The sequence below is a fragment of the Ammospiza caudacuta genome, chromosome 2 (genome assembly GCF_027887145.1).
Source record: "Ammospiza caudacuta isolate bAmmCau1 chromosome 2, bAmmCau1.pri, whole genome shotgun sequence".
NCBI classification, from domain to species: domain Eukaryota; kingdom Metazoa; phylum Chordata; class Aves; order Passeriformes; family Passerellidae; genus Ammospiza; species Ammospiza caudacuta.
In genome coordinates this window covers 34,083,105-34,101,366 of record NC_080594.1, presented here as the reverse complement: position 1 = coordinate 34,101,366, position 18,262 = coordinate 34,083,105, and the positions used below count along the sequence as shown (strand labels likewise).

The 18,262-nt window shown below is 43.3% G+C and overlaps 1 protein-coding gene across 3 annotated transcripts in view; it reads right to left on the bottom strand.

The window, feature by feature from the left end:
• The window catches only part of RIMKLB (ribosomal modification protein rimK like family member B), a 41,496-nt gene extending 27,740 nt beyond the window's left edge, over positions 1-13,756 (bottom strand). Inside the window, exons 1-3 of one of the 3 annotated variants that reach the window (XM_058800023.1) lie at positions 13,620-13,756; positions 11,899-12,400; positions 5,620-5,840 (exon numbers count right to left, since the gene is read on the bottom strand). In XM_058800023.1, the coding sequence (XP_058656006.1) occupies positions 5,620-5,794 (175 nt within the window). In that variant the 5' untranslated portion in view covers positions 5,795-5,840; positions 11,899-12,400; positions 13,620-13,756. Of the gene's footprint in view, positions 1-5,619; positions 5,841-11,898; positions 12,401-13,412; positions 13,514-13,619 lie in introns of those variants that run through there. The other 2 variants (XM_058800025.1, XM_058800024.1) reach the window with 2 other exon arrangements.
• Between the last annotated feature and the right edge of the window lie 4,506 nt (positions 13,757-18,262).

The window sequence follows — 18,262 nt, the reverse complement described above, 5'->3', positions numbered from 1 at the left end:
CCTTTGCACACAATGCCGTTCCTTCTCCTGCTCTCACTTGAATCACAAACCAATTTCCCAACTCTGCAGAGGAAGTAATGGCTGCTCTGGCTGTAGTTAATAGCAGGAAACAGGCCAACTCTGCAGTGCTCAAAAAGGCACCTTGCCAAGCCTGCCTGCTTCTGTTCCATCATTCCCAAAGCCACTGCTGCATGCTTCAGGAAAAGCTCTTACATTAAGGTGCACTGCTGGACTAACAAGTGCCAGGGGACTACTGACACAGCCAGAAGGAAGAGGACATGACTATGTTCCCTCTTGTACAAAAACATTAAGAGTTTTGATATTCTGATGTGGAAACCATTTCATATACGCAAAAGCCCTCTCTTGCCATGGATCTAGCTGATTCAAGGTGTTTTTTTGTTTTTTCTTACCATTACATGGAAACACAAGAATTTGTTATCCATCCTTACCTTTTTCCCCCCAGCTTTCTATACTTTACAGAAATCTTTCAACTAAGCCAATTCCTCCATGTTTATTTCAAATTACGTCTAATCCAGTGTGTGAAAAAAAAATCAGAGATCACAACTACTCATTACTAGTTCAAACTAAATAAGAAATGAAGGATAGATCACATGAAACAAAAGCACATCTTGCAAGATGAAAGACTGAAACAAGACACTGCCTCCTATTGCAAAGTTCAGGCCCACATTGGAAACCCTAAATCAGATGCCTAAACCAGCAGACCAACCTTTACCAAATTAAAAGAATCTATGTTCTAATACTTCCTCTGCAGAATAAATGAAGGTAAGAGATCTGTTTCCATATGCTACCCATCTGACTGAAGAAAAGCCAGCTAACTGTGCACAATGTATTACTGTTTTAGAATACACGACTCTTACGCCCTTTTTATTCCTCACCTAAGCTGACCATCTGGTTTCACATTCCCAAAGGAAAAGCCAAGTAAGTCTTAGGAAAAGGTAATACTTTGTTTTATACTTAAGTCACTCCAGCATCTTCAACAGTTCAAAGTTCATCAAAGCTACTTTCCTTAAAACTATTTTCCTTCACAGGACAGTATCAGAAAATATGGAGATTCCAAAAATCTACAATAAAGGTATTGGTAAATTGCTGACGCAGTGAATTCCAATTTCTGCTGTTCTGGTAGCAAAACAATTTAATGAAAATATTACTATATATCATTTTAATGAGGGAAGGATCCAAATATCCCTAACATTTTCTTCACAGAAGAATAGTTCTTTAACCATGCTGTCCTACAGGTAAGGTCTGGAGTCCTTGGGGAAAGGTACTACTCAATCCTGGACACAGGGAAAAAGAAAGAATATTCAGAATGAAGAGACAATCCATGGGTATGTTTTGTCTCTTGTCCACAAAGTCCCCCTATAGGGTGGGATTTTCCTACCAGCTTCCCTCACCTCCACCTCATCTCACACTACACACCCCTGCTCACAAGCTGTAATTTGTTTAGCTGCAAACTCCTCAAGCCTGTTACATCACTGCATTAGCAAGCTTAGACATATAGTTTAAAAGTACACATTTAGACAGGACTCACTGCTAAGACTTCAAATAAATGTCTAAAAAATGTCCTGCAGAGTTTTGTTGCATTACTTGCTATTTGTATTTGTATTTCAAATAAATATAAGAAATTGCCAAACTAGATTAAAAAACTAGACATTTCAGTTTGTAATCCTTACATCTGGTAAATACCAAATGCCATGCACAAACAAAATAACCCTAAAGCTGACACAACCAGACATCCCAACCACAAGAAAATTCCTGTTTTGAAGCATTTCTGGAGCTATAGCTAAATCAACATCAAGCCATTCCCTGAAAGAACACCCCATTCTTCCTTGCCTGTGTACCAGAACTAGGAACTGTGTGACCTCAAAAAGGGTTAGTGCAACAATCTAATCCAACAGAAAACTGTTAATTATTTGGTGGAGGTAATCTTCCATTGGATTGGCCAACTCAACTCACACAAATGCAAGATCTTCCAAAGTAGCAGACAGAGAAGAAGCTTTTTTTTTCATTATCTGAGGTACAACATGAAAGCAAGTCAAGAGAGACATGAAGTCCTTTACAAGGCAAGCAGCAACAGCAATGCTGGAAAAGGACAAGAGGAACACAGATGCTCCACTTTAGATTGTCCTAGACTGGTTTAGCTTCAAGAATTTAGCTCTTAGGAAACTTGGGCTACAGCTACACAGCGCAAGTTTAAATCAAATCAGCCCAGTATCACCCTCCACTTATTTCCACACATGCGTTCTGGTCCATTCCTGTGCAACAATGTTGTGCATGTCTGATTCAGTAACCATCTCAGCACACTCAACCCACCAGAGAAGCAGAAAGAATTTATACAGCTCTACTCCTCCACTTATTTTTTCTCAGCTTTTTCCTTGGAAATCTACAGAGTACTACTGCCACTGTGGAAAAGATAAAGGAGTGCATGGCTTGCGTAAGCAGACACCTATTCAAGTAAGGCATAAACCACTGCTAATTTCAAAAAACACTTGTTGAACTTATTTCCAAAAGCATTTAAGCATAAATCAGTTTAAGAATCTCCTTTTAGACTAAAAAGGAAAAACGAATTCTACATCTTTTAACTTGAATTTACAATCACTTCTGGACTCATGCTGTGTTGAGGTATCTAAGGTGGATCTTGAGCTGCATACAGGTTCACCATGTGGCTGTTGATACGGGGCTTGTATGGGGTGCTTGGGATTTTGGGTCATCCTGAGTTTCAGCTGTGAAGGAAAAGGAACTAGCAGGGATTGCTGGGCCTATGCTGTTGCTTTGCTTTGGGAATCCAGCCACACTTCCCATCCTGCCCCAAGGAGTGGCTGCTGCTGAATCCACTGAGTGAAACAACGCCCCTCCTCCCCCTTTCTCTTTGGCTATAGCAAATCCTATCACGTCTGACAGACACAAATTTTGTAAATCTCTGCATCACAAAAGCTTCTGACTTTGGCCTGAGCATCAGTGATATCTGCATCAGTGTGCTCTACTGTTAAGGTATAAGCCATGTGGTTTGTGGAAGGGACAATTTTCACATGTATGTATCCCACGGTTCTGCTCAATTTTCCTAAATTTAGAAGTGTCTTTTCCACTCTACCCCTGTGAAGTAAATAATTCAAGCTTTTTAATATCTTATACTAAACTTTTGGTCTCTGAATTCTCCAGCCATGTTCCTGACAGTCAGCAAGTCCACAAGAAGGATTCCTGACTCTATCATCTAAAGAAATACCAAATTTTTGAGGTTTTAAATAGCACCCTGTAGTATCCAACTTGACTGTGTAAATTTAACATTCTTCTAACAATTTACTTAAGAAATTTTCTTGGTTTTAAAGGACAAAAAAAGCTCCAATCACAGTATGAATATATGGAAAAAAACCCAACTATTATTTCCTCCAATATCACGCATTGCCTTCAGAGTTTGAGCCTTGAATTGCCAAGCTTTCAAGACAAATAATAATAGAAAAGGAAGCAAAAGCACATGATTATCCACTGAAGGTACATTCTCTTCATCAACTCCTCTATGTCATAGAAAATTTTACTCAACCTGGATTCCTCACACAACAGTAGATAACAAAAAGGGTACAGAATGCACTACCTCCTGGATTTTGTTACAGGACACCTTTTCCTAGGCCAACTGAGGTTTTTAAAAAGGAAAATTAAACACAAAGCTTTTGCTTGTGTCCTCTAGCAGAAATCTTTACCAAAGCAAAAGCTCTAGAAAAAACACAACTGGAAAATTAAGAGAGAAGATTTTTCATTGCTCTCCAAGAGAAAGAATTGTTTGATACAAGACAATTCTCACCCCTCAGAAAAAAAAAACCCTGAACAAAACAACACAATTAGACAGACCAGACTACTTATTAAAAAAATTCTATCCACGATTTTTCAGCATTTTTATCTCACTCTTTTTCAAATGGTCAGTTATTTACATCATATTGAATGAACACTCTGTATGAGAATAATACCCTTTTCTTGTATTTTGTTCTAGCAATTTTCTTAATTTTTCTTGTTCTCGGACTACACATTCTTCAATATTAGTTTTCCAACATTCATTTCTTTTACCGTTTTCCTTGCAATAGACACAGTGCTAGGAGACATTAGACAGAAGAGAGCAGAAAGGTCCACAATTCACACTTGCCCTATTTAGTTCCCCAAAAATAGACACAAGACAGAAAACAAGAAATCACCAAGAAATAAAAAACAGTTCTGAAATGCTGAAGGACTAATTATGCATCTCAGAGACTGCAGCTACAGTCCACAATGCCTATGTTCCCATCACACACTGTCCAAAGGAAAGCACGCTCAGAACTCAGACTTTCTGACAAGAAGTTACCTTGATTTGAAGACATCCTACAGAATTTCTATCTGTGATAAAAATCATATGACTCCTCAGATTAAAAGACAAAAAAGGTAAACAGAAGTTTAGAAATACCAGAATAATAAGTACTGGATTTACCATGCATGTGTTTTTAGTTGATTGATTCATGCCAAAATAGGGTATAAATTCTGACCAAAGTTCTTCCCCAGAGTCAGTTTTATGATTCCCTTCCCACATAAGATTACCCAAAGAGGAACAAGGTCTACATGGCAGCCTCTTCTTCACAGCTGAGAGACTTTCATGTTTTCTTCCCACACAAAATTAATCTAATACAACTTTCAGAAATGTAATTCTTCCCTGGATCTCCAGCAACACATGTTTTTTGACTGATAAATGGGGAAGAGGAATGAAAGAGTTAAAGGTAAAAAAACCCCCACTGCAATCTCCTTGCTTTAGGAAATCCAAATTAAAAAATGTTGAAGCAGAAATAAATTATAAGTGTTACACAGCTTGACATTGGTGGTATTAGTATCTTCCCATCACATAAGCCTACTATCTACAGTAATAGATAGTAAGTAAAAAGATAGTAATAATCCTTTTACTTAACATTTCTAATGCAACTTAACATTTTACTTTTCCTTTTTAATCATCACAGGAAAAAAAAAAGCTAGAAGAAAAATAGAACAGAAATCTTACCATTTAGTTTTTAACACTGTAAATTGTAGTAATAGCTCAAATTATTTGATGCACATACTTTATCAGCACTGTTTTTGGAATTCACATAACTCCACATCCGTACAGCAGCATGCTTTAGTTACATCACATTATAACCCCTAGTTCTGTGACACTTTGTACTGCTCATTGAAAATTCCTTTTAGATTATTTCCAGTGTTTTCTATTTTGGAGCCAGAACACAAACAGAAGAAAAAAGTACCTCTGAGACTCTTAAATGTGACCCACAAAGTTCAAGTACTGAAGCTCCATGATTTCTTATTAATTCAGGGGTCCTGTAGTCCTTACCCTGGACTCACCAAAATGAAACAATCCTCCTCTTTTTTCTGCAGAGGAAAGGTAAAAGTGCTTCTAATGCAAACTAGCAAACTGAGCAATTATATTCAATTAACATAATACTTTCTAAAAAAACTGTATTATGTACATCTACATGATTTAGATGAATGGCAGGCAGTCTGGCATACATGGGATTTGTTATTAAATAGTACCGATGCTCCATTTTACAATCTTTTTCCAAGTACCCTTTCAGCACACTCCCAGCCTGAGCTCATTCTCACCAAGATTTCCATCCTCAATGGTCAGCACCACCTCATCCATCACCAAGGCCCGGAAATCCAGCTCCTCTTCACAGCACTTGGCCTTCAGGGCTCTCAGGATCTCCTGCTGAGGGTAATCTTCTCTGATGCGGCGGTCTGTTAGGAACCACAGCCTGGGAGCAACCGAACTGCACATCTTGGACTTGTCTTGCAACCTTCAAGGCCTCCTTCCAGTGGAACTGCTAGACAGAGGAGAAGAGGAGACTCTGTTAGAGTACACTGCCTCTTATCTTTTTGATCCCTGCTCTACTAAGTGCCATTTCCTCTGCACAACTCAGTCCATTTCAACAGACTCCCAACCTCCAGAAGCAAAATAATGTCTACACCTACTCTGCAAACAAAAGTACCAGCAACAGAAACAAATCCATTTACATTCCATGAACGCTAAATGCTAGAAATTTGGTCTTGGTCCTCATCCCAGCTTTGTCCTCAAAAAGTACACAAATATGTAACTGAAAACAATTTGAATGGTCACATCTGAAGGCCAGAATTTCAGCTTCATGATTAGGATAACTCCTTCTATTAACTCTGCCCCTCTCCTAGGCACTGCTAAAAACCCAGTGACAGACTCGAGTCATCTCTTTCCCTCACATATAGAACAATAGAGTGTTGATAAACTCTTTAGGTTAAAAAAGCAGACCAGAAGAACAGAAATTCATTCCCACAGAATGTTCCAGGTAACTATTTAGGACTGTTTTGCTCTCACAAATATTTCACATCTGCTGTGAGATATACTTATACTTAGAACTATTTGAAGTAGTATCCAGAACACGTAATAATGGAAAAACCAATGGAACAAGGAGCACCAAAAAAATGTCAGAACATTAACACACGCAAAATAAAGCAAAATCTGGGCCAGAGTTTCAGTGGTAGCCCTTTCTTGGTTCAAATCACATTTTTTAAATCACCTTTATACATAAACAGCACTAATGAATTCAGGCCCAAGAACTGAAAACACAGCTCCAATTGAAGAATTTCAATAGGGTTAGAAGAGATAATAGTAAGGTACTGCTCCTTTTGCTTTGGAGCACTTGGACTATTTTTGACTGAATATATTTTTACTGAATTATTTTTAAAGCTGTAAACCAATTACAGGTGCATAAATGGACTACTCCTTTGTGTTCAAGAAAAACAAGCGTGATGTAGGGAACAGGAATTCCGGAGCAAACCAGAACAGTTTTCTGTACCACCTTTAAACTTTCTTATTAAAGTAAAGATGAAAAAATCATTACTTTCACCAATGTAACTGACATGAGCTCCTAGCAGAACTGAATTCTGAGATAGAAACAGGAATTTTGCCTGGTAGTCATAATGACTGCTGCCAGCACACAATGTAAATATAAAACCACCTTTAGTATATAATTGCTATCACTTGATATTACAAAGAATTTTAGTTTCTGCAGCAGGTCTTAGGACAAAGGATTGTTTAGTTACAACCTTAAGAAACAGCTAGGTTTTTCTAGTATTAAAAAACTTTTTTTTTTCAACCACAACAACATTTTCTTAATAAGAAAATAAAATTTTAAGTGGACATTTTTATTCATGGTACTGAGAACCATAGTAACAACACACAAAGACTGTGACTTTTTTTTCATTGATTTGGTAAATGAGGTGCAGCAATAAAGCCAAGAACTACAGTTCTTCACACTAACAGACTGGAAAAAGGCAGAAGCTATGGAAACACGATCACAGATCCAGACCAGCCCTTCAATGCAGTCAAGATGTTCAAGGTAAAGCAGGAAAAAGAGCATTTGCTCCCTGCAGAAAAATGGGTGTGGGAGGTTATAAGGAGTATCTTTTGATCTCTTCAAGAACCTCTTTGTTCTTCAAAGCAGCTCGAAGCGAAAAGGACAAGATGAGGCTTGGGCTGGCAATGGCTGACATCTCTCAGACCCTGCCCCACTTGTGTCTCCCTCAACAATGCATGTCTGAAGGCGGTAGTTTACAGGGAACTTCCTGCAGCAACATCCTGCGCCGGGCGGCGGGACAGGCTGTGTTTCTGGGCAGGAATGCCCCCGCCGCAGGCGCGGCCCGGGGCCCGGGCTCTGCCCCCAGCGCTGCCGTTCGCACAGGGGCTGGCCGCGCCCAGCAGCGCCACCTGCCGCCCCTGCCGGGCAGCGCCGCTCTGCCCCCGGCCCGGACGGGCCCGTCCCACACACCCGCGGGAGAACGCCCGGGGCGGGGAAACGCACCGCACACGATTCCTCAGCGCTAAGGAAAAAATACATAAATCAGATACCATCACATATTTCTGCCTGCTTGGGGTTTTAGTTTGGCTTTTTGTGGTTTGAGGCTTTTTTCCCCCTCAGTACTGGTTCTAACACTAATACAAGAACCAAGTATTTTCTCCCCATTTTTGCTTTCTTTGCCAATCTGCTTCAAATTTTCCCAAATCTCTTCTCTATGTGGCCCCACCTCCACCCCCTTAAATACACTACCACCTTCCCCTGACTGTCATTTCAGCACTTAATTCCTTAAAAATCAGCTAATATCCTTCTCTTTCCTCCATCTTCTACTTTTGAAAGAAATTACAACATTGTCAAGAAGGGTTGTCCATATATATCAATGTGGACATACAGCAGGTGTATAAAAATGCCTTGGGTATGGCTATTCATCTCTCTCCTAATACTACATCTCATTTGCTCCAAATCTTATTGGTTTTATAAATGTATATACAAAAGCTCCCATCTTATCATAAGAAAGGCAGGTAAATATCTCAAGTCTGCAAGTAATGACTGAGAAGCTCACTTTAGAACAAGAGACAAGCCAGCAGCAGAGACAGAAACTAGCAGTCCTACATCATTGAACCTTCACCTCCAACCCAATAGCATTTTTTTTCTACCCAAAAGAATTTCTTTTTCTAACATTCTGCTCCTAAAACGAGAATATATTCATCAGTTTCAGTCCCACCGAATAATCTATTTTGATTGTGCAAGAAATCTCACATAAAACAACTTGCATTTACCCTATTAACCCAAACATCTTAAAAATCCCTTCCACATTCTCAAGAAAATGGTTTGTAGGAGGAAAGCTGGCCCTGCAGTCAGATGCACAAAAGCATTATGCTCTGAATTTGGATATCACTGCCAGAATTCTTCCCTGAAAATCAGCTCCACCCATTTCAATCTAAAAGACACAATCTCAGACAATGCTGGGTGTGCAAAGAATACTTCCTAATCCATGAGAGCATCTATTGCAAAGTTAACTATGGTATATATAAGGGGAAGAGCAGATGTTTAAATAACTTCAAGATGGCCACTTGAAGTGCACTTTTCACTCAAAGCTACTACAGTCAAAGTAAGCACAATCTTCCAATAACTACTTCACAGATTTATGAAATTCGAAGGCAAAAAATAATCATAAACTTAACTGCACGTTACAGACTGGGAGAAGGGAAAAGGGTGGTATCAAAGTAAAAGGTCTGTGATAAAAATCAAACTGTGTGTCACTCCAGCCAAGCAGACGCTGCCACAACTGCTTCAGGAACACACTGCGTGGAACAGATTCCTTGCAATTTATAGAGGGAATGAAAGCTCACCCCAACTTTCAGCTGTAGCACCCTTATTCTGCTTAAGGCAGGCCTTACTCCAGCAATCACACAGCAGCTTCCTTCCCTCCCCAGCATATGCAAACCTATTTCCTCCCACATTCCTTCAATCTGCAGTACACCTCTAGCAGCTGCTCTAACAAAAGCACTCACTGTGCTCTTTTCTACTTTACATCATGTATGAATATGTTTTATTGAAATAACAGGGAATTCAGCCAATCAGATCAGCTGTCTAGAGAGATCTGGAAATCTTCTCTGAAGACCACTCTTTTTGCCTTAAAGGAGCTGTTCTCTTCAGAGAAGATTAGAGACCTCCCTCTCCCTCCAGGAATGGGAGATTGGTCTCCATGGCTCATTTACTCGTTCTCCTGTCTTCAAAACCAAAAAGCAGGAGAAAAATAGACTCATTTCTTTTTCTTTTTCACCGTGATGTATTTCCCTTAAGATGAAGCAAGAAACCCATTTTTAGGAGATACTGATTAATTCATGTATTATTGATAAATGCTTAAGATAAAAGGTATCTAGTATGCAAAAAAAATTCAATATTCTTTTTGTTCACGATGCAACTACTCAATGCTTTTGTAAATTAAAAAGTCTGGGTTGTGTCTTCCCTATGGGAATAATGAATGGAATCCCAGATGTTTATAGCATCAAGGATCAATATGATCTAGCTATTCCACCTGCTCAAGCTGTGATCTGATGTTGCAGCACACACCCACTGCCTACAGTGGGATCTGGGAAACACCTTAGTGGAACAGTTATTACCAGCAGCCCCTCCCAGAATCGCCCCTTTTTTAGAGCTTGGCTCAGACTCTCAGCTACAGCACTGTGCAGATAACACAAACTCCACAGTTTTCAGTGTTTAAAAGAGAGGTAAAACCTAACCTTAGTTTTAGCATACCTCTAGACATGTTTAATTCTTACATCTGAGATACTGACAATAAAAATCTCAGGGAATTGAGAAGGAATGAGCAAAAGACTGACAGTCACAACCGCCATGGGAAAAGGAAGAACTAGGAAAAACATTGCTCCAAGCACCCGCCTGACTATGAGTAACATTAACAACACCACTAATGTTTATCCCTTAATACTCATTTTCAGAACATTGCTATTCAAGCTGGAAAAGGTATTTTGACTTCCTTTTCATCATACATTAGCTAAGGCTTGCAACTGAGTACACATTTCCAAAGAAACCAATCATCTCTACCATTACAGCACTTTCTAGAACGGCTGGAAGGATGCATTTCAAGACAGTGAAGACCTAAGAATGGTTGGCAGACGCTTTCAAGTTATCTCCTTCAGGAGACACTCAAGGCAGATCTGAATTATAAAGTCAATCTCAGACAGCAGACCAGTTAAACAGCTAATGAACAGTTGTCTAGCACATGACCCAGCATGTAATCCATCATACACTGTCATGGAAATCTCTGTCTCATCTTAATGAGAAGAGAGCAGTATTTGAAGCACCCCAGAAATAGGACTTTGTATGTCACAGGGAGAGCAGGTCTGCAAACAGTTCACAGCTGTTTCGAGCATAAAGCACAAGTGATTTTTTTTCCACACAAAGATACCAGAATGATGATCATCTTAAGAAAATGTTACGAAATATGTATGGATGATGAATATATCACATGGTGATAGAGAAAAGAACTGACATCTTTAGAAAAATAAATCCAAGATAAGTCAACTCGTTTCTGACAATGCTGCTTCATGGTGATGCTTAAGGCCAACATCAAGAAAAATTCCTCTTTTACGTACCAGAAACTAGTTTTCCTAAAACTGTCACATAACTGTTTGAGAATCTTTGGAAAGAACACATTTTTAAAAGCTGAAGAATCTGAAAAATTAAAGTATTTATTTAAATGCATTTTATATAATATATTGAAAAGCTGCAGCACAATCTGTCCACTGCTGCTGCATTATCATCCACCCTCTACACATGCATCGGAGAATTGAAAGTCTCTGCAGGCAGGTGAACCCCAAGCACACCTCTTTGAAAGCACATCACAGTATTCACCTCCTTTTCCCTTTGAGATTTGTATACTGCAACAGCCAAAGGACATGGGAATATATTAATTGTTCCCATTCATTCCCACCCCTGCAGACGGGCAACTGCACTCCCCATGATGGCTTTCATCTCCTTGTCTCCACCTTTGCACTGAGTGATGTTCAGGATGCTAGCAGCAATCCTGCCAGGCACGGCTGCCTCTGAAAGGCGAACATCCACACCCCCCATCTTTCCTTCTCTGTGTTCACGCTTGCAAGTAGAAGGCAAGATTCCTCATTCACACACCCCACTTCCCCATCACCACCGAATAATTCATTCTCTTTCCTCCCTGCAACATGAGCCCAATACTGGTCAGTATCAGCCATCCTCCTACTTTGGTCCTGGTATTTTTTCCAACAACAGGCTCTCAGCTTTTTCACGCCCCTCCACTGTCCCTGTGCGCGCACGCACGCCCGGCTGAAATAAAACAACCATTTCCTCCCACATCAGCTGCTTTTCCACCTGTGCCAGGTTCCCCCGCAGTGTGGTACAGCAATACCCCCTCTCCTCCCCGATCCGTGTGTACACAGCCAGTTTTCCCTCCTCCCTTCCCCCACCCCACAGTCTCCGTGCACGCCTCTCCCAGCGCCTGGAGTGGGGGAAGGGAAACATGCACTGCGTGAATGAATGGGCTGAAGAGACTTACCAGAAATTTGGTGAGGAAGGAGTGGAAGATGAAAAAGACACTAAAGATGGGTGTTTCCTTCAGCGTGCCAAGTGCTGCTTCAGTTCTGGCTCCCTTAAGGAGGTCACGTGTCTTGCTAGGTACCCCTTTTCCTGGATCCTTGACTAACCAAAAAGGGTGGCACAGAAGTGTTCTGGGTGCCTCCCTGCACTACACCCCAAAGGAGGAAAGGGTACTACTGAAGCTCCCAAAGCAAGCAAGCAATGGTAACGCTCTCCTGGTCCTGTCAGGCACTGTCTAGCGGATGCCTCTGGGACCAGGGTAGATTTCTGAGGGAGGGAAGCGGGAGTAAATGAATGTTTAAAATAATTCCCAAATTGTTCTCCCCTACGGAGCAGGGAAAGATGGGAAGGAGTAAAAAGAGTACTGGTGAAGAGCTGTAGCTTTCTATGTAAAAGAAACTCAATCCTCGTGTCTCTGCTTCCTCAGAACTAAACCCCTAAATGACTGAAGTCACCAACACCTAGGGAGAAAAAAAAAAAGAAGAAACATCCCTATTAGACATAAACATACAAAGGCATGAAATAAACTAAATCCCAAAGGAAGAAAAGGTGCTATTCAAAACAGTAAGCAAAGTCAAAAGAAAATGATGACATGAACATAATTAGGGGAAATGCGCAACTTTAAGTATTTTACACAAATATGCTATCACAGAAAGCAATTCTAAGGGGGAAAAAGCCCACAAAGATAAGCAGTTTGTTCTTTTACTTAAAAATGTACGTTCAATGGATAGATAAATCCGTACCTACAGGGGAACATGTGAGGAAACTAAGTTTCTAAACCTACAAAAACTATTCCTATTTATTTGTGAGCCTTTCAACCTTTAAACCTCTCCCCCAGAATAACCCTTAGGATTCAGGTGAGACTGGAGAAAAGTACATTTCAGTTCAGAAGTGTGTATTCCTATGCATAAGGAGCATGTACTCCCATGCATTAAAACCCACGCTGCCACAGAAAATAAACAGCGGTTTATAAACGGTGACCAAAAAAAGGAAAAACAAAAAAAAAAACCCAAACCAAAATAACGTGTCTAGAGGATGCTTGCTTAAATGATGGAATCAATCCAAGATTAACAGAGTGGCACGCTTGGAACACGGAGCCCCTGGTAAGATGTCAGGCAGTAAAGGCACCGAGGTGCCACCAGCTCTTTTTTAAACACCGGAAAACAAAAGGGGAGAGGAAACCTAGTTGGGAAGATCTTGTTGCCAGACCCAACGCCAGCCACACACCCCCCTAGCTCCATCACGGGAAGATCAGCCCCCACAACCACCGCCGATCCCCACGGACCCGTGCGGGGACGCGGCCGCCGAGCGAGCCCGCGGGGCGGCGGCCCCCACCCACCCCGCGCTCGCAAGGCGACCGACCCGCCCGCGGAACGCGGGTCCCGGGCCGGGGGCGCGGCCCCCCCGCCCCTCCCGCCCCTCTCCCCTCGCACCACGAGCGGCCGCCGCCGCCGCTCCCCCTCCGCCACCCACCTGGGCGCCCCGGCGGGCGCGGCGGGGAGGCGCGGGCAGCTCGCCCCGCTCCGCGCGCGGGGGATGCAGCACAATCACCATGGGCGCAGCGCGGCGGGGCGGGACGGCTGTGAGGGGACGGTCCCAACCACCCCCCCGCCCGCCCCCTCCCCGGGCACGGCGGACCCCACCCCCGCGGGCTCGCGCCCGCTCAGCCCGACATCTCACCCGCCCCGGGCACCGCCGAGCCTGAGGGGACCCGCGGGGCGCCCACCCCCACCCCCTCCGGCACCGGGCCTGGGAAGGAGGGCGCGGGGCGACGAAGGCTCCGGGGAGACGCGCCCCTTCCTCCCCGCCGGCGGCGCGGTCCTAGAGGGAAGCGAGCGACGCGACGCGACGCTCTGCTCGTCCCCCCCACCACCACCCCGCCTTCCCCCTCCTCGGTGTCCCTCCTCCCCGCGGCTGAGGCGAGGAGGCCGCGGCTGTTCCCTGCACCGAGCCCCCCGCCCGCCGCCGCCGCCCGCGCTCGCTCCCGCCGCCTCACAGCGAAGCGGCGGCGGTGCCGTAACGGCCGGGCCGGGCTTGGCACGCGCGCGGCGGGCGCGGGGGAGCGCGAGGGCGGCGGCGCCGGGATGCCTCGGACCGGACCGAGCCGAACCGGACTGGACGGGCCCGAACCGGCTCGGCGCGAACCGGCTCGGACCGAACCGGATCGGACCGAACTGGGTGGACCCGAACCGACCTGAACTCGTGAGCGGCGGCAGCACCGCTGAGGTGGCCGAGGCCACTCCTGTCTAACGGCTCAGGCCTCCCACAGAATGGGTCAGGTTGGAAGGACCGCAGTGATCGTCTGGTCCAATCTGCCCGCTCCAGACAGAGCGCATGGCACAGGGTTGTGTCCAGACAGTTCTCAAATATCTTCAGTGAGGAAGACTCCCAGCCTTTCTGAGCAATCTGTTCCAGTGCTTGGCACCTGCACAGCAAAGAAGTTCTTCCTCATATTCAGGTGGAACTTCCAGAGCATCAGTTTCTGCCCGTTGCCTCATGACCTAGTGGCTGGCACCATCAAGCAGAGCCTAGCTCCATCCCCTTGGAATCCCCTCTTTAGTTGCTTATAGACATTGCTAAGGTCCCCTCTCTTCTCGAGGCTGAGCAGGCCCCATTCTCTCAGCCTTTCCTTGCAAGAGAGCTGCTCTAGTCCCCTCATCATCCTCATTCCCCCTCCAACCTGCTCCAGGAGCTTCATGTCCCCCCTTACTGCTCTAGTCCCCTCATCATCCTCATTCCCCCTCCAACCTGCTCCAGGATCTTCATGTCTCTCCTTACTGAGGAACACAGACTGGACGCTGCACTCCAGATGCAGCCTCACTAAGGCCAAGTAGAGGGGCAGGATCACATCCCACAGCCTGCTGACAAAGCTCTTCCTCATGCTCTTCCTCACACCCACTCCTGCCCTTCTCCCCCACCCCAGACTGGGCTTTGGTCCAGCTCCGACTGCCCTGGAAGACCCCAGCCCAGATCCTGCCATGCCCACCCAGTTGCTCCATCTGTCAGTGCAGCAAATCATACAACACCTGTTGTGCTTGTCGCTACTGCTGTTGGCATGTGGTGTGCAAAGCCAGAACCCTTGTAGTTTGTGTGATAGGTAAATGTGTGACAGAACCACAGAATCAATTTGGTTGGAAAAGACCTCTGAGATCACCGAGTCCAACCTATGACTGAACACCACCATGGCAGTAGATCATGGCGCTGAGTGCCACATCCAGTCTTTCCTTAAACACCTCCAGGAGCAATGACTCCACCACCTCCCTGGGCAGATCTTTCTAATATCTAATCACACTTTCTTGTGTGAAAGTGAAGAAATTCTTCCTAATATTCGGCAGAAACCTTGCCTGGCACAGCTTAAGCCTATGTCCTCTCACCTTATGTTCTGTGACATGTCCCCCATGCCGCACATCATACAGCATCATGTGCCTGACATACCCAGCATGTAGCCAGGGCTGCACCATCCCTTGCTGCTGTCACTTCTCTAAAATAATAACTGCTGGCAGCAAACAAATATGACACATCCCCTTTATCAACCGACACACCTTGTTGATCAGTTTCTGTGGCACACCTACTCAGTTTCCTCGGTACCACACCCTTTTCATTCACGATATTGTATCAGCTGTATATTTCACATTTTCCTGTGTGAACTTCTCCTTCACCCAACTTTCAGAACCTCTAGACACAACACTCACACTGCACACCAGGGGAGCAACACGTGTGTTCCTCAATAACCTGTGTTGCACTCCCAGCTTTGCAAATATGGGACACAACCACTGGTCATTCCCAAACACCCATCCTACCACGAATGTTCCCATTCAACCTGCTTTCTTCTACCTCTTCAGCATGTGGCAGTGCTGTCCTACCCATCTTAATTCTCTCGCCTGAACGACAGTTTGTTCATTTTGTTCTACAAACATCTGGGTCCTACTCCCCAAACCTCACATGTGATTCAGGCACCTCTTCTGAAAACTATTTGCTTAATGAGTATGAGGCAAGGCTACCTCACAGGTGATGTCAGAGGCCAAAATCCCAGACATCATCCAATGCTCTCCTGTCTGCTTGTGTTGCTTGCCAAGACTTCTGGCTTCTAGCAGCTGCAAGGTGGAAACCACTTCCAAATTCAGGCTCCCCTCCTTCTGACTCTGTACAACAGTATAAGGAAAAAGATACTATCACCCACTTCAAAGCCAGCTTGAAAGCACAACTTGAGAGCAGGAGGCAATCATAGGCAAGTACCAGCAGGGTAAACTAGCAATAGATAATAGATACAGATAAAGAACACCAAAATGCTAGACAGCATTTTTGTTGTTTTGACAGAAGCAAAATACTACTTTTTTGACAGAATTACTACACTCTGAAGCCTTCTAGAACAGAGTTCCCATGTGCATGAAGTTCGCATTTTCAAAAGTTGTAATTTCAGGCTGTGAGGTGCACGGGGTTTGTTTACACAGAGAATTTGCTAACAAAGAGCTACTGTGGTATCGCTGCTCTGCTGAAGATTGTGCAACAACTGCACATTGCCAGCATGCACACGTATTTCAGAGTAAGAATTGCATGCTGGTTTTGAGACAGCATAAAGCAAAGAGGAAAGAAAAATGTCTGCATTAGGATTTATATAACTACTGTGACACAGTAATAGCAGATTTTTTTTTTAATATATTTCAGTAAGCAGCCAAGTGGTAAAGCAGGTGCCTCTGCTGCTCAAACACGGTTAGCAGTTTGTGGAAAGAGGAGAATTGCACAGCTGGGGAATTCAGGAATGTAGATTTTTGGCCATACAAATGCATGTTTGGTTATAAGACATATGAGAGGAAGTCATTCTACAAGTGCAGGAAAAACACTCGTCATGGTAACAGTAAGATATTTGATCTCAAACCATTTGGGATACTTCAGCTGGGTCTTACAATTATCAGTAACAATTTATTCTGCCAACTACCACTTACATTCCTAGTGCTCTCTTATGCAAAAATGTAGCCCAGTATCCTTTTTATTATTTTTCGTTGAGCTGCTGTAATTGTATTGGTTGAGCTTTGTCCCAGGTTGTATACCCCATATCTCTAGAACAATTTCCTATCATCTAGAAATCTAAGTGAGTTTGGAATGAGTCATGAGAGTCTTTTGCCCTTTCTGGAGAGGTAGAGCAGAAGAAAGGGTCAATTTATTACTTAGGATGTGCCAACCTAAGATGTGCCTACTGCTGCAGAAGCTTTTGAGTTCTTTTTTTAATAAAGAGTTGTCACTACAACTGAGTTACATGTAGATGTTATAGTTTCCAAGAATTAGGCAAGATCTTTTTTTATTTTTTCTATTATTTTTAATTTTTTCCATTTTTCTTTTTTCTTTTTTTGTTTTTGTTTTTTGTTTTTGTTTTTGTTTTTTGTGCCAGTGAAGGCAAGGTCTCTCGTGTTATCTCTTCTCAGAACAAAATTCTTACTATTTTATTGTGCAAGAACAATATTGGACAGTGCCCCCAGTGTCAGTGGTCCAGAAAGAATACCAAGCTTCACCCTTTAGGGAAGAATTATAATTGTAGTATCAACAAGGAATGGATGCCTCTGAACACTAACAAATCCTGGCACCTTTCTTTTGAGATTTTTCCCATGCGCTCTGTAATGCATAATATAAGGACTGGTCCAAAGCCTTAATGTATGCAAATTCTGATTTCACGGTTGATTCCATGAAACATCTTTTGTCACTGAGTTCACTACAACTGCAAACCAGCTGTTTAGTCCTGAAGCCAAAGCCTGCAGGATATTATCCCATTATTAACATTGTAAAGTTTCGTATACTGTCTCTAGTTGAGTGTGTGACCTTGTGATGTAACAATGATGGAAAGTCCAGCCTGCAAATGTTGCTAAGCCTAATTATTTATACTCATTTTCCCATGTGCTGTGTGCTCCCCTGTGTCTTCAGTAGCTACTCATTTGGTCAGCTGAGTCTCATAGCAAAGTTTCTTCTTCCCGCTTGGATGACTGAATAGTAAAAAAAAAAAATATTTAGAAGGCAAGGTATAGGCCTGTGTTCACACATGAATGCTTGGGCTCACATGTGAACACAGATGGTCCATTGAAGGGAAACAACTTTTGGCCTGTGTTTCAACAGGAAAATGGCCGTATCATTCTTGTTTCATACCATGTAAAATGAGGACTATGCCAAGTGGTGCAAATTCATCTTTAATTTCATACAACCCCAGCTTCTCATTGGTTCTGCTGTTACACTAATTCCTGTTCTGAATTAACTACTGTAAGATAGAAAATGGAGAAACTACTGCTAACACAAAGGACTCCCAGCTAAGGGGGTCTGCAGAAAGTTCCAAGTTTCAC